The sequence below is a fragment of the Rhineura floridana genome, chromosome 1 (assembly GCF_030035675.1).
Source record: "Rhineura floridana isolate rRhiFlo1 chromosome 1, rRhiFlo1.hap2, whole genome shotgun sequence".
Lineage (NCBI taxonomy): Eukaryota > Metazoa > Chordata > Lepidosauria > Squamata > Rhineuridae > Rhineura > Rhineura floridana.
In genome coordinates this window covers 238,800,560-238,816,981 of record NC_084480.1, presented here as the reverse complement: position 1 = coordinate 238,816,981, position 16,422 = coordinate 238,800,560, and the positions used below count along the sequence as shown (strand labels likewise).

The window sequence follows — 16,422 nt, the reverse complement described above, 5'->3', positions numbered from 1 at the left end:
TAAGGTTGCAGAACTAAGGCTGGTGGTGGGTGGGGACCAAAAACAGTTTAACTGCCCATCCAACAACCTGTTGGGCTTGTGCTAAGTAGGGCAGACATGAGGTCAGAGGAGCACTCTCGTGCGATATTGTCCATTTACAATTAATTTCCCCCCTCCCATTGAAAATAATGGGAGAAAAATTAACACGACAGATTTCCATCAGCTCCTGAGCTGATGGAAATCTCTCCTTGATTTTTGATGCATGTTAGGGGGCTGAGAAAACTATGGATCCTTCAGAACCATGCCTTTTTGTGGTCGATCCCCACCGTGCCCCCTTTTTTGACCTAAGAGCATCAGAGCTCTCATGTTGGTAGGGCCAGGGCTGTGGAAGTGGCTGCTGTAGTGGGAAGGGAAAATCTGACATCTCTGCCTTTCACCAATGTCGGAAAAATAGATCTGATGTATCCTATTGAACCTGGAATGCCTTTCCAGGGCTAAAGCATTGCAGCTTAAATAGATTTAACACCTATTAATCTTTTCTTGAATAAGAACTCTACATTTTTTGCAGCTGTGAATTGTGTTTTTATGTTGTTTTACCCAGTTTTTTAATAATTGTACAATGCCATCACCTACATTTTTTTAGGGAAGACTGGTCCCAAGATTCCTTGATTCAAACTTTTTCCATCCTAGAGCCAGATCTGTTGTAGCATCAAAAGGCATGAGAAAGACTAATGTTGCATACTTTTTTGAATTATCACAGTGGATTATTTTGTTGCAGAGTGAAATACTTCATTTCTGCAGTGAGATCTAACAAAATCACATGTTGAATTTGACCTATTCAATTTCTAGGAGATGGAAAAGTGAAAGGTTTTTTTTAAACTTAGAAAGTGAATAAAATTGCTGAATATGGTGTCTTTGTGTTTTACTAGGAGTTCCATTTGAATTGTTTACATCGAGACCTACAGGCGGGGATCAAAGATTTATCCAAAGAGGAGAGATTATGGGAGGTGCAAAGAATTTTGACTGCTCTAAAAAGGAAACTAAGAGAAGCTAAAAGACAAGTGAGTTTCTTTGTATTTTATCTATATAACTTGTGCAGATTGGAGGAGAGGAGTACTGTTATCATTTCTAAGCTGCCTCCTGCCTGCTTTGCCTTTGCTAAGGTGATACAGACAGTGGCTAACATTGTCTTAATTAAAATACCATGCTGTCTCTAATGGGACAGGCAGGGCCCCATCCTTCCTTTCTTTTCCCTCCTTTCCGCTTGTGAAACTTTTGCCTGAGTCTAGTGCAGGATTATGGGGATCTTTATAGTTGCTTCTTTCCCTCCACCCGTAAATAAGAGACTCCCCTTCACCTTTGCAGTACAGAACACTGTGTCAGAGGGAGCGAATTGAGTTGAATCAGCATTGAGCACTGTTGCACACTGTCATTGTTTGAATTCCAGGATCTCATTATTGGGGACCAAGGTACCCTGCTCTGTATAATGAATGGCCTAGCGTGCCTGGATTGTGTCAGCTATGATAAAATAGTGATAGGTATCTTACTACTGAAGCTTGTTTAGTGTTTGTTGGAAAGGTAGTAGCATAGACATGTTGTGCTAGATGACTGATCTTCTCTCATAGAGGCTTTGGGTTTCTGGCTTTCAGTTTCACAGTTTGATGTTTGACCTTTTGTCCTGGTTACCTTTCAGACTTTTGTTACAATTACCTTGTGTTTTATTAGGCAGATACTTTTGTGTGCTTAATAAATATGCCTTCAGGTATGTGAAAACATCTCAGATTGTCGCTGTGCATAAATCAACTGCTCTGTCTGCTAGTGAGAATCCACTGTCTGCTTGTTCATGGAAATTAAAAAACTGTTGCACAAATTTAGCCATCATCTGTCCAAGAAAGGAAAACAAGTGATTAACCTGACCCACTAATGCTGCTTCAGGACATTTGAAAAACTTCCAATCTTTTCTCCATATGGCTATGGGCACAGAAACCTCTGTGAGCTGTTAAATCAATACTGTTGCATTTAGCACATGATTCTGTATGGCAGCAGCCATTAATCAAGTTTTTCTCAATGCAGGAGTGTGAAACAAAGATTGCACGAGAGATTGCCAGTCTTTCAAAGGAAGATGTTTCCAAAGAGGAAATGAATGAGAATGAAGAAGTTATTAACATTCTGCTTGCGCAGGTAGTTCCTGTTGTTAAATTTACTATTTTTTTAAAAATGCTTCTTCCTCTTCTGCTTCTCTTTTTCCCATAAGAAGAGACTGCTGGGTCAAGCCAGTAACCCATCTAGTCCAGCATCCTGTTCTCACAGTGGCCAGCCAGATCCCTGTGGGAAGCCCGCAAGCAGAATCTGAGCGCAAAAGCATTCTCCCCTCCTGCAGCCTCCAGCAACTGGTATTCGAAGCGTACTGCCTCCGACTATGGAAGCAGAGCACAGCCATTATGGCTAATAGCCATTGATAGCATTCTCCATGAATCTGTCTAATTCTCTTTTGAAGCCAACCAAGTTGGTGCCCATCACTGCCTCTTGTGGGAGCAAATTCCATAGTTTAACTATGACCTGTATGAAGAGGTACTGTTCATTAAGGTAGCCTTTGAGTGTTGCCAAAATGACTTGGAGAGAAACTGACATTCATATTTGAAAGACATCCTTATTTGCTAACTTTAAGTTTAATAAACCTTTAATGTATGGCTGCATTCTAGTTAAGCTTCTTGAGGTAGGATGGGGGGTGGTTAGAAAGATGTCATGGTTAGTCCCAGATGGTGTTGTCATCATTTTGGTTCCGGTGGGCCTAAGCGCTTGACAAGGCTCTTGTGGAACTGCTTGCTTATTCCAAATGGAGTCTTCTTCACTCAGGCCTCTAGGATCCCTGATGTTTGGGAGTGGAGGGGGAAAACACTGGCTTGTGAGTTCTCGAAGTTGGTACAGAAATATTGTTAATTCAGGATAACAAGGCTAATTGGATGACTTGAATGAACAGCTGCCTTCCAGAAGACCCTACTATTTCTGCCGCTACAATGCAGCTTTACTAATGCCACTTGTTCCTCAGCTGCATGTAGGAAATCCAAGCCCATTGTTTATTATCATTTATTATTTGCAGTCACCTACCCCAATGCAGTACCTTAGGGGCCCCAGCAATACTCACCTCCCCATTTATTATCACTGTTGTAGTCTTCCTTTGTCCCTGTTGTTCTCTTTATATATATATGTATAAAAGGTCTACTGCAAGGTTACCCAAATACTGGAACCATAATAAGTCAAGCTAAACCATACAGTGCACTCCAGACTCTACCCAGTCTGTTCCACATTTGCTTATTCTGGTTCTATGGAATGTAGTGCTTCAGTTTTCCATTGGAGCTGAGAGCATTGAAGTGGTTAGGACTCAGGAGGGGAAATATAAATGCATAAACAGTGTAGCTGCATTACTTTGGCTTGGTACATTAAAGAACAGTCAGTGTAATGAGCTTCCTCCTATAAGGATGTGTGATTGGTGAGAGAAATGCCTTGGTCTAGAAAAATACATGGGGAGATGTCTTTGCACGTGTGTGTGTGTGTGTTATACTTTTTACCCCAGTCAGTATCCTAACCATCCCTTCCCCTCTCCATCCCTTCCCCTTCTACTCAACTGCATTACAAGCTATATTTTATGTGTTTAATCATTTTTTAAAAAGAAGCTGTAGATAAGAGTAATGATTGCTTTGCAATATCCCCTGTCCATAAATCAAGATTGGCTTTAAAGAAATCTAATCTTTTGCAGGAGAATGAGATTTTGACAGAACAAGAAGAGCTGCTGGCAATGGAGCAGTTTTTGCGCCGACAAATTGCCTCTGAGAAGGAGGAAATAGATCGCCTCCGAGCAGAAATAGCAGAAACTCAAAGGTAACACAACCTCTCTATGATCAAAGTTTCTGAATTCTGAAATAACATTTTTAAAACAATGGTTCAAATTTTAGTTCCACTGACATATGGTGGAAGAATAATTACATTGCAGCCTTTGGATATTTTCTACATCATCCTAACTAGCTACACTTTGGCTTGGATTTTGGTAAAACCCAGTAGTCTTAATTGTCATTTGATTTTTTTCCCTATTAACAGAAGCTATTCTATGTTTAACTAGTTCTGTAAGTACCTTCTTGAAAAGAAGGCTGCTTTCTATTCTAACTGTAATATTTGAAAGTGTATGTTTACAGTTTAGTCACGCTTCTTAATATACAGTTAAAGGCGTATAAATGTGTTCCAGACTGTCTCCAGCATGTGGTTCTTTATGAATGTTGTTTAGCAGTACAACGACGCCCTGTAGCCAGCCTTTCTTGTTAGGTGAGCACCCACATTTCTTGGTGGGGCATTTTTGAGGGGGAGGTGCATAAGAACCAGTCTAGGTGAAAGGAAAGGCAGTGACCTTCCCCCTCACTCCCCCTCTATGTGTGCTAATTTACAAGAATGAAGTTTAATCTCTTGAATTGTCTCACCCTGTTTTGAGAGATCCCCAGGAATACAAGACTCAAAAGTTTGACTTTGCCTGCAGCTACAGTCCTGTTACACCTGTGGTCTGTTTCTGTTCTGATTCTTCATGAACTGAACTCTTTTGGTAATGACAGTGACCTCCTGAGCTTGGCTTTCATGCTGGATTGGGTATCTTAGTTTTAGATTCTACCTGAAAAACAACATGTCCTTACTACAAGTTTACGGAAGGGCAGAGAGAAAATAAATCCTTTGTTAACTACTCGTTGAGGGTCTCTCCTTCTGTTTTTGTTCCTGACCTGCAGGTTTTCCTTACTGTTGGACAATCAAGGGGGAACTTTTTAACTGGTGACAAAATAAAGGACCAACTAAATGATTGGAAGCTAATTGTGGAAAGCAGTTGGATTTTTTTTTACTGGTTGCTGGGTTGATTTTTCTACCCAGAAACCCTGAAAAGGTTTCATGCTGAATTGCACACTGGGAAAATCAAAAGTTAGGTCTGAGTTACAGCTTAGATGTGCACAGCAGTATTTTTATTCATCTGGGACCATTTTCATCCTTTGCCATCATGTACTCAAGAAAAAGAAGGAAAAATAGCCACTATGATTGTGAGTGTAGTGAGCGTTTTAAAAGAGTAGAGGGCAACTTAGGATAAACATTTTTTCCAGAGCACATTAAGTTATACCTCTTTATTTCACCCTTTAACAATAAGCACCCAGATTTGCTCTAATCATAATAACTGCAGAATGAACAAACGTTTATTTCTTATAGCAGGCAAACAAGCATTTCCTTATTGCTGGCTGGGTAGAGCACAACTGAAACTGAAACTGAAAAGCAGAGCAAAGGAAAATCCAAGGGGTGGAGTCTAACTCTAGCCCATAATACAGAGTTCTAATAACATTTAAGTCTTCAAGGGTTATGTTACTATACAGACTTTTGTCCCCCAGCATCACTTAAGTAATTATAGGGTGATTGTGAGTATGAAAAATCCACCCTCAGTCAGGGAAAGTCTTGAGTAAGCAGACTTCTATGGGCTCTTCCAGATGAGGCTTTTGTTGTGCACTCACCCTGCCTTATTCACTGAATTTTTACTGATTATCTTGACCCATCCCAGTCTGGGTTCAGGCCTGGTTATGGGACTGAATCGGCCTTGGTTGCCCTGATGGATGACCTTTATCGGGAGAAGGACAGGGGGAGTGCGACCCTGTTATTCTTACCTGATCTCTCAGTGACTTTTGATACCATTGACCATGGTATTCTTCTGGGCCAACTTGGTGAGATGGGTATTGGAGGCACTGTTTTAAAATGATTCCGATCCTATCTCCAGGGTCGTTCTCAGAGAATAGCATTGGGTGACTGTCTTTCAGCTCCCTGGCAGCTGTGCTGTTGGGTGCTGCAGGGTACCATCTTGTCCCCCATGCTGTTTAACATCTATATGAAGCCCTTGGGAGCAGTCATCAGGAGCTTTGGGGCGAGGTGTCAGCAGTATGCTGATGATACCTAGTTCTATTTCTCTGTAACATCTGAATCAGGAGAGGCCGTGCAAGCCCTGGACCACTGCCTGGACTCGGTGGTGGGCTGGATGAGGGCCAATAAACTGAGTCTGAATCCTAGCAAGACAGGCACTGTGGGTTGGTGGTTCCCGAGTTCGGATAATTGGTCAGTTGCCTGCTTTGGATGGGGTCATACTCCCTCTGAAAGAGCAGGTCTGTAGCCTGGAGGTGTGCCTGGATCCATCTTTGTTGCTAGAGGCCCAGGTGACCTCCATGGCTAGGAGTGCCTTTTACCAGCTTCAGCTGGTAAGACAGCTGCTTCCGTTTCCGGACTGGGATAGCCTGACCACTGTTGTCCATGCACTGGTAACCTCCAGGCTGGATTACTGTAATGCGCTCTATGTGGGGCTGCCCTTGAGGTTGGTCCGGAAGCTGCAGCTGGTGCAAAATGCAGTGGCGAGACTGCTCACTGGGGCAGGGTTTCGCCAACATGTCACCCCGCTACTGAAAGAATTGCACTGGCTGCCCATTTGCTACCGGGCCAAGTTCAAGGTTCTAGTTTTGGTGTACAAAGCCCTAGACAGCTTGGGACCAGGATACCTGGAAGACCATCTTTTCCCTTATATACTCAGTCGATCACTGTGCTCTGCAGGTGAAGGCCTCCTGCAAATACCATCTTATCAGGAAGATCGTTCTGCACAATATAGGAAACGGACCTTTAGTGTGGCAGCACCTACCCTGTGGAACTCCCTCCCCTTAAATATTAGGCAGGTGCCATCTCTGCTATCTTTTCGGTGCCTTTTGAAGACTTTTCTTTTTCAACAAGCCTTTTAAGTTGAGAGCTATCCCAGTCTGTGTCTGTGTCAGAATTGCTTAATATGTTTTTTAATAATGTTCTTAACTCTTTTTAAAAAGTTTTTAAAATGTTTTCAATGCTGTTTTGTCTTAATGTATTTTAAGATTTGTTTTTATGATGTTTTAAAGTGTTTTTAGTGCCTTGTTTGCCGCCCTGGGCTCCTGTTGGGAGGAAGGGCGGGATACAAATTAATTAAATAATAATAATAATAATAATAATAATTTTTCAGAGGTACCTATTCTTAAATTGTTCCTGTTCTTAAAATGAGCTGTCATTCTTTAACTGGAGGTTGTCACTGTCTGTCATATAATAAATTAAAGATACAATTCCCCCCCCTCAGAAATTGTAGGGGGTCACGAAGCACAGCTTGAGAGGGGTCGGTGCACCCATTTGCCCTATCTTAGCTACAGGGCTGAGTCCAGGCCAACAGAATGCTAAGAAATCTCTGCTTATCCATATTAGTCGCCAGCATGGTCGAAGTGAAACGGAAGAATATTCTTCTGAGAGTGAGAGTGAGAGTGAAGATGAGGAAGAGCTACAGATAATCTTGGAAGATTTGCAGAGGCAGAATGAAGAACTGGAGGTGAGACCGCATTCTTGTAAAAATGTATTCATTGCACTTTCAGAGAGGCTTAAGAAGGAGAAGGATGAGATTATCTACAGTGTGGTGGGTCTGTGTACGTGGTCTGGCAACACAGCCTCCGATGGGCCTCCTTCCCTCCTCAAATGCCATTTGAGATGTTAAAATCTTTCTGTTTTAAGGATGGAGGTATTTTAGAACAAGAAGTGTAACTGTCAAAGAAGATACTGGGTCCTGCACTGATGTTGTGTGAAGAGAACAGTCTTCCGCTCACACAACAAGACCCCTCTCCCCTGCAGCCCCCCTCCCCAAGCACACTCAAAATCTACTCCGGAGCAGATATAGGGGGGGTGCACAGGGAGAGGAGCAGAAGAAATGTCCTAGCCCACTCACACAGCATATGCCTCTTGTTTTGAATCACAGCTTCTGCTTTGGGCAGGTATAAGTTTATTTTAATTGAAAATGCCTTGAATATATGTGGTATTGTAAAGGTACCCTACAACACTGGCAGTTTTTTGGGGGGGATAGATAATTGGTTAACTGTCTTTTTGATAGTTTCCATATATTTTGCTTCGGAAACAGAAAAACAAACAAACTTGGTACTGCATTATAAACTGGAATATCTTGTATAACTTAATAAAATAGTAAAATGAGAAATAACAAATCTGGGTTGGAGCCTAAAAGATAAGATTAGATTATATAATATTATTGCTACATTTATATTGCAAATTAAGACACTTGCCCTTCCCACAGTGAAAGCACTCCGTGTCGCTTTTGCAATCTTGCATACATTTTCCCTGCTGGTTTTCCAACTGCTGGAAAGGAAGTTACGTGAGTTACATGATCTCATGGAGTCAGGGGTAGGGAGAGGCTGATTGGATAGAATACAGGTTTGAATCCCAGCAGACATTTCCTGTTCCAATGAAAACATGCATTATTTCTTCAGTCCTTAATCCAGCTTTCCTGCTTGTCTCCCAAGTGCCTGGAGAATATAAGGGGAGAAGATTGCACCAGATCTGGAGCTTAGCTCTGGTCTCTGCAAATATCCATCTGGGTCCCAGGCAGCTGCCTGAATGAGAAAGGACATATAGTAGAGCATTTATGTTGTCTCTTAGTATAGCACAAACACAAAGGAGAAGGCCCCCAAATATACACAAACCACAAAGTCATTGGGACCCATAAACAATATGAGAAATAGTGGATCTTATTTATGGAAATAGCAATACAGTTTTTATGTATGTTTGTTACAGTATATAGTAACATATGTCAGAACACGTGAAATAAATTACAAAAATGGTACATAAAAACACATGTGAGTCTGTAGCCAAAAAAATGCTAAATGAAAAGAAAAATACACATTTTGCCTGCGAAGCTGAACCTTAGATGAGAGTATTGTAGAGCTGTTGACAAGACCTCCAGATTATATCTCATTTCATTACTTCATCAAAAGCAATTTAGAAATAGGAATTTTTCATGGTTGGTAGCTGAGAATAACCCTCAGGCCTCCTGTGTATCTCTTCCAAAATGTGTTGTCTTATGGAAAATATGGATACAAACAATTTAATTAAATAAATTGAACAATAAAATTACCAATATGAATCAGATACCTGATGTAAATCATCCAAAATAACTTAACCAGCAGAACTTTCTAAATGGGCTTTGTTCCCTAGAAGCTGTAATATGAGATAATTTTGTAAATATGATAGCTACCAATATAGCACAGTGGGGAGGAGAGCCTGGCTGGGAGTCCAGAGTCTGCGAGTTCAAATCCCCGCTCGTGTCCCCTGGGTGTAAAGGGCCAGCTAAAGATCACCCCAACAGTGAGTGGCTCATGGGTTACATGCCCTGCCACCTGTGCAGCCGTGGGTAAGCTGCATAGTCCCAAGGAGCCCAGTTGCCCCCCAGCTGGCAGTTGTGGACAAGGAAGGGGCTTTCTTGTGCAGCTCTGGCAAGCTGAGCAGGCCCTAGCCAGCTGGGGAGGACTAGCCTCAGTGGGAGGCAATGGTAAACCCCCTCTGAATACTGCTTACCATGAAAACCCTATTCATAGGGTAGCCATAAGTCGGACTTGACTTGAAGGCAGTCCATTTCCGTTTCCACCAATATATAACTAAACCTTTTAAATAAAGTTACTAACCTTCAACAGAAAAAAGCAAACCCCCAATTTAGAAAATGGCACAAGACCGTCTCTTAGTGTAGTACATTTACAAGACCTAATCACGTGAATGAAAGACAGTTTCTCTACCAATATGAGCTAATCTGCCTCCACCCTCCTTTCCAACCATTTGAGCAGAAATCTCCATACCTGATTATGGTGTATCAGTGCAGTAATTAACATTCACAGATAACCTGGCCCACTTGAAGAGTTGACCAAAAATAACATTTGAGGCATTTCACTCCTTGAAGTTGGGGTTGGAAAATAAAAAGGTTTAACATTGATACAGCTCTTTACAATGCTCGAAGTGGTTCATAATATTATCTCTGTAATCTCTGTGACAATCTCAAAGATAGGTCAACATTATTGCCCCAATATTGGTGATGGAAGAGTGAGGCTGAGAGAGAGTGGCTTGACTAAGTCAATCCTATAGTGACATTCCTGGGAGCAAGCCCCACTGAACTTAGTGGACTTACTTCAGAGTAGACACATATAAGATTGTGCTGCTAGTGAGATCTGAACCATGGATTTGTGCCTGACACTCATAGCCACCAAGTTACCTTAGCTTTTGTAATATTTTATGGAGGCATAGAGGTTCTGAATAAATGTAAACTGTATAAAATTTTTAGAAATGTCCAAACAATTTCCCAGTGCTTTTTTTTAAAAAAGGAGATCTACAATGTTTAATTGTTGCAAGACCCTCTTTTTGGGGAGCGGGAGTTAGCATTGGGCTGTATTCAGCTGAGTCCTACTCAGAGTAGACCCATTGAAATTAATGAACCGTAGTCATGTTTACTCACTTCAATAGGTCTACTCTGGGTATGACTAGGGCTGAATACCACCCAGTGTTGAATCTTCTGTTGTCATCAATTTTCAGTTTCTCCTAAGCAGTATTTTCCATGTGCTTCATTTCTAATCTTTTATTCTCACATGAACTTGTGTCCCATCCAAGGACAAGTTACATTGAATGACACCCTATTAATGATTCATTAGTCACATAAGTAGCTGTTTGTAGCTGAAGTGACCCTTTTCTCCCCCTCTTTTGCTGGATAAAGATTAAGAACAACCATCTGAACCAAGCAATTCATGAGGAGCGAGAGGCCATCATTGAATTGCGAGTGCAGCTTCGGCTCTTGCAGATGCAGCGAGCAAAAACAGAGCAGCAGGTGCAGGAAGAAGAAGAGCTTGAGAAGCGGGGAGGCACATTGCAGCAGCAGCCGCTGCCACCAAAAGAGACTGTCCTGGAGACAAAAGCAGCAAAAGAGCAGCCAAAGGCAATCAAGGAGCCAGTGAAGCCATCACCAAGCAAAGACAGAAAGGAAACTCCTATTTAATTGGATTCCTATGGTATTCCGGATATCACCTGGGCAATGCCTGGACTGTGCATCTTACTGTAAATCTGAAGCTTGTATATCCTGTAAATATTTTGTCTTTTACACCCTGGAGACATTTTGTCTCCTTCCTACCTGTGGCTCAGGTTACTTGGAAGGATAAAGCAATTTGAGATGGGGCAAGAGGTTGCAGCACAGCGGTTATTTTGCCATGTCTAATACTGGCATCAGGTGACAATAAATGACTCAGTGGAGGTTTTATTTTAAAACAATTGGGTCTGGAGCAGTCTTGGAAATTCTCTTGTGCATTTTTCCCTAAGGGCTACTTCACATGTATCATTTCACTACACAGGGGTAGAAAAGAAAATACCACATACCCAGCCTTGTATTTGACAACTCACCTGGTAGCCATTGGCAACAGGAATTCCATGCAGGTGAGTGTACAGGCAGATGGAAGAGGAATAGATTGCTGCATCCCTCCTCCAGTCCACTTGAAAGAAGGCATTTATTTTAGGGTTGTCTATAGAGAATGGGGTTTCCTTTTCCCTACAGCCAGCATGAAAATGCAAGCTACTAGCGTCTTAGCCTGGATTTTTTTTTTTTACTAGCTTGCTAATAATTTTTGTGGGGTTATTTACAAGGCTGCACATGTCTTATGTATGTGTCACATGCAGATATTTTGCTGGGAAACCCCATTTGGCAGCAACAAAATAGATATGTCTGCAACTATCATCGTAATGGTGTTCATGCTTTCCCACAGTGTAGATGAAAGAAAATGTGTGAAGTGACTCTTGGGTGAGAATCAGGAGATCCAACCCATAACCATACATTTACTTACATTGTGAATTCCTTTGCTCTCCTTCATTGTAATTTCTGTATTTTTATTCAATCTTGCTTGTGTATTTGGTACAGATTATAAACAGAGGAGCTTTACAAAATAGATTTGTCCTGAGGAAGGCCTTCAAGTGCAAAATGTTAGTATTACTCCGCATGTTCTCCTTCTCATCTGACATTGTTAAAGGTGTATGAAAGTATACGTAAAATTAAGATGCAAAGATTGATGAGCATATCCCCGTAAATGAAAGCTGTCCACTAAGAGCTGTTAAATATTGGCAGTGCACTTAATTATAGCATTAATTAACTAGGGCATGTCTGTTCCTTAGTAGTGAGAATACAAGCACCATATAAGTGTATAGCCAATAGCCTCTTAATGCAAACTCATTTTGTTTTGTTAATTTTTTTAAAAAAGGTTGTTACTACATTTGTGAATAAGGTGCTGGTAATTAACAAGGACCCACATATTTTGACTGAATAGCCAGCCCAAAATTTGTGATTGCCAAGATCCTGTCTGACCACCCCCTATAGACAGAGAGTCCAAGCTTGGAAAGGAACTGGAGCTCATTTTTGTTGTATTGTTCTTTTGAGGTGCTAAGAGTCCTTCCAAGTACAGCTTAACACAAAAGAACTCTAGCCTCCATCTGGAGCTGGGAGCGTGGTGGGAAATAATCCCTGGCATTGTACCATGCAGTTTCAGAGAGCTCTCCAGAGTTGCTCCAGCCAATGCACTTCTGACACACTTGGAATCCCTAGGAAGTACAGTATAGGAACCCACTCTCCTCTTGGGCTTGAGGCTAGGAAGGGAATGGTCAACCATCCTCAGAGCTGCTCAGTGCTTTAGAGGTACTCTAAGCTTCTCTGAAGTACAGTGCAACTACTGAGCCAAGTCCTAAACTCCAAGCTCAGGAGGATGAATGTGGCTTGTCATGCGTTCCAGAAGGCAGTGGAGCACTAGCTATGGCGAACATATTTGTGAACTTCTGGGTGATTGAAGAGAGTGGTCCATGTGGCTTGCTTATGGACAGAATGTCTATCCTTATCAGGTGATGCACATCTCTGTATACAGACGTTCGTGCTATTCAGGTGTTCTCAAAGAGTTGGCTGAAGAAATCCCAATGGAGACCAGGGTTCCAGTTGATTACTTTCCATATTATTTTCTATATTCAGCAATGAATTGTTTGGGTAACTTTTGTCTTTCTATGGTACCCATTTTTAAACACAGTTTAATTGAATTGGTCATCTCAATAATGTTGAACAGAATTCCACAGGGTGCTTGTCACTTATTTAGTTTCTAGTCTGCATATTTATTTTATATGTGGTTTTCTTTGCCTATTGCACTGTTGTGAATCATTGGCTGTGATTTGATTTTGTACAAATAATGCTTTGAGAGATGTTACAGAGAACAGCATATTTTTTTAAATCTTGAAGAAAAGAATTTATGGGGACTAGTCAGATGACAGTTGTGTGTGCATAAAGCATTATCCTTGGCCTGTTACATACATTTTATATTTTCTGGCAGTATTTTTTTGTTTAAATTCACACTAATTTCTATTAAATTGTCAAACTTTTTATATAATCAATGTTTATCAAGCAAATATCTTGCTATCGGTTAACTTCTATTTTGTCAAGACCATGTTAATCAAGTAAATAAATTCAACAGCCACCTGCAAATGGCTTTATTTGTTTAACTGCAAAAACCACCAGATTACTCGTTTCTTTGGCCCCCAGCCATAAATCCACATGTTTACAGTAATGCCTATGAGTTAATCACATATTGAGAGGTAGAAATGTGATGCCTACATTCACTCTCTTTCTAGATCAGGGCCAGGGAACATATGATACTCCAAATATTGCTGGATTACTGCTCGTATCATCCTTGCACATTGGCCATGGTGACTGGGGTGGATAGAAGTTGGAGTCCTACAGCATCTGAAGGACCACAGGTTCCCCAGCCCTGCTGTAGATCTAGATCCAAACAGCTGCAAACTGCTCAGCACAAGAGCAGCCACTGCCATGGAGTACTCTGTTCTTGCAGTCTCTTGATTGTTCTCTGCTTCAGCAGCAAGTTGCTTTACAGCTATTTTTTCCTAGACTATCACTTAAGGCCTCTTCTATACTTTTCAGAAAAGAATGAAAGATAAGCAAAAAGGGACCCTCAGAGTAACTTCTGACCCTTCTCATTCATTTATTCATTTATATCCCAACCTTCCTCCCAGTAGAAGCCCACATGGACAAGTAGTTCTTTGGAACTGTCAGGCCTCCCTGCAGTTCCCATTTCAAGTTTCCCCAGAGGTGTATATATATAGTCTTCCTCCTGAGGAAAGGTGACTTGTGTTTTAAAAAGGGATCCCCCCAACTTACTCATGACTAATCCTCCTAGGCCCATCTAAAAAACCATACATGAGCAAAGAGATGGACATACTTTGGAGGTATCTAGTCCCCCCTTCCTATAGGGCTAGGAATGAATTTGAACCTTTTAGAAACATGCTAGAGGCTTCCTTAATTCTTAACTGAGAACTTGTGCCTGAACTTATCTATTGCTTCCTCCCAATCTTATTTGCCTTTTGTATCATGTAATTTTAGATACTGTAAGCCTTTTTGGCTGAAGAGGGTGATAAAAACTCTTTATATAAATAAATTGGGGGCCCTCCCCTACCAAGGCTTCTGCATGCAGGTGCAGGGAGGCTCAATTGTTTACATTTTTTGATAGTGAATTGTCTTACAGTGACTCAAAGGGAAATGTCTCAAAACCTATTCTCCCCTGGTGGTGAAATCTAGGAAGTGTGGGAGACATCATTCAAAACAATACACCCTTATACCCCTCTTCTCCCCCCATCCCCTGCAGACTACGGCAGCAGCTCTAAATAGCAGACCACACAACTCCCATTTCTAGCCTTCGTAGGCACACATTTCTTAGACTATTCCAGAATCCATTTCTAACAAGTTCTCATCCATTGACGAAAGCTGAATATGTGGTAGTAAGAGGGAGTTAAGTAGCCCCACCACTCAGATATAGTCCTGCCTTCTAGCATGACCATAGTTTTTGTGGCTGCTTATACCATATATTACTTTTGCTACTTGGTGTTTTGTTTTAGAGATCATGCTAAAGGTTTCCGACCCTCACAATTTATGAGGAAAGGTTGTTCATATTGTGAGATGGGACTGGAGCTTTTTTTTTTAACTCCTCAGCTCAATAATAAGGGCTATGAAACAAGTCTAAGAAAGCTGCAAGCTGTGCAGAACCAGAAAGGTGGCCAGGTTGATAGTGGCCATTTCCTGGCTTTGGGTCTAAGGTGTCCAGTCTGCCAAGGAGGATAGGACGAAGTGGTCCAGCAGTAAGGTAAGTCCCCTAATAGTGGTTTAACATGAATCCCCTTTTCTCTCCTTAGTTATAGAAAGGCAGTCAGCACCACCCAGTAGTTTTGTTAATAGAGTATACTAGCCAACCCACTGATTCCTGCAGCAGCTTCTGGGATTGTTTTCTACTGCAATCTACTTAGTTATTCCTGAGACAGCTGGTGACCTTGTTCACTCTATATATCTTTTATCTGTTCTACTGTAGCATTGCCTTTAGGAGAAAATTAAGTGTTGTTTTTTTTAAAGTGATGTTATGTCTCACTCTGGGTGACAGCCTTCTCCTCCTCTTGGAAGATTTTAAGCCCTGAATATAGGAGTTAAGCCAACCCATACCTACCTACTTGACCATGTACATTCATGATAAGCCCAACTTCTAACTGCTTAGCCTTCAGATGGTGGGTGTTCAGTGTGTTGCAGTCATAATAGACTACAAGACTGAACCCCAAAACTGCATAAGGGGTTAATGGCCAAGTGAAGATCTATTATATCAGATTTGATTCTTCTGCAGCTAGGTCCCTCTCCTTCATGGAGAGAGTGATCCGGGACTTCTGGCATTATTAAATCCTTACCCTTGTATGGAGCTATCTCCTCTGAGACATTCAGCCTACGGGGAATCCGGGGCACCATACTGCTAAGACCTGGTACCTTTGGAAAGGTCTGTAGCTGGGTAGTGGAGTATATGCTTTCTAGTCAGAAAGGCCCAGGTTCAATATCCACCATCTCCAGTTAGGGCTGGGAATATCCCTCCTGAAAGCCTAGACAGCTGCTGCCAGTTAGTGTAGACTCTACTGAGCTAGATGGTTCATTGGTCTAATTCAGTACAAAGCTTCCTATGGTGATGTCTACTTAACAAGCACTTCTGCTGCTGCAAGGGAAAGTCCTGTCTCAGTAACCTATTAGAATTCTTTGAGTCAACAAGCATATAGATAGAGGTGATCCAGTGGACATAGTGTACCTAGACTTTCAAAAAGCGTTTGACAAGGTACCTCACCAAAGACTTCTGAGGAAGCTTAGCAGTCATGGAATAAGAGGAGAGGTCCTCTTGTGGATAAGGAATTGGTTAAGAAGCAGAAAGCAGAGAGTAGGAATAAATGGACAGTTCTCCCAATGGAGGGCTGTAGAAAGTGGAGTCCCTCAAGGATCGGTATTGGGACCTGTACTTTTCAACTTGTTCATTAATGACCTAGAATTAGGAGTGAGCAGTGAAGTGGCCAAGTTTGCTGACGACACTAAATTGTTCAGGGTTGTTAAAACAAAAAGGGATTGCGAAGAGCTCCAAAAAGACCTCTCCAAACTGAGTGAATGGGCGGAAAAATGGCAAATGCAATTCAATATAAACAAGTGTAAAATTATGCATATTGGAGCAAAACATC

At 41.5% G+C, this 16,422-nt stretch overlaps 1 protein-coding gene across 2 annotated transcripts in view; it reads left to right on the top strand.

Annotated features, from left to right (window-relative positions):
- Window positions 1–13,373, top strand: part of RALBP1 (ralA binding protein 1) — a 43,615-nt gene extending 30,242 nt beyond the window's left edge. For both annotated transcript variants that reach the window (XM_061595458.1, XM_061595467.1), the window contains 5 exons: window positions 909–1,040; window positions 2,053–2,160; window positions 3,737–3,858; window positions 7,252–7,372; window positions 10,580–13,373. In XM_061595458.1, the coding sequence (XP_061451442.1) occupies window positions 909–1,040; window positions 2,053–2,160; window positions 3,737–3,858; window positions 7,252–7,372; window positions 10,580–10,858 (762 nt within the window). In that variant the 3' untranslated portion in view covers window positions 10,859–13,373. The remainder of the gene's footprint in view (window positions 1–908; window positions 1,041–2,052; window positions 2,161–3,736; window positions 3,859–7,251; window positions 7,373–10,579) is intronic.
- Window positions 13,374–16,422: the final 3,049 nt, after the last annotated feature.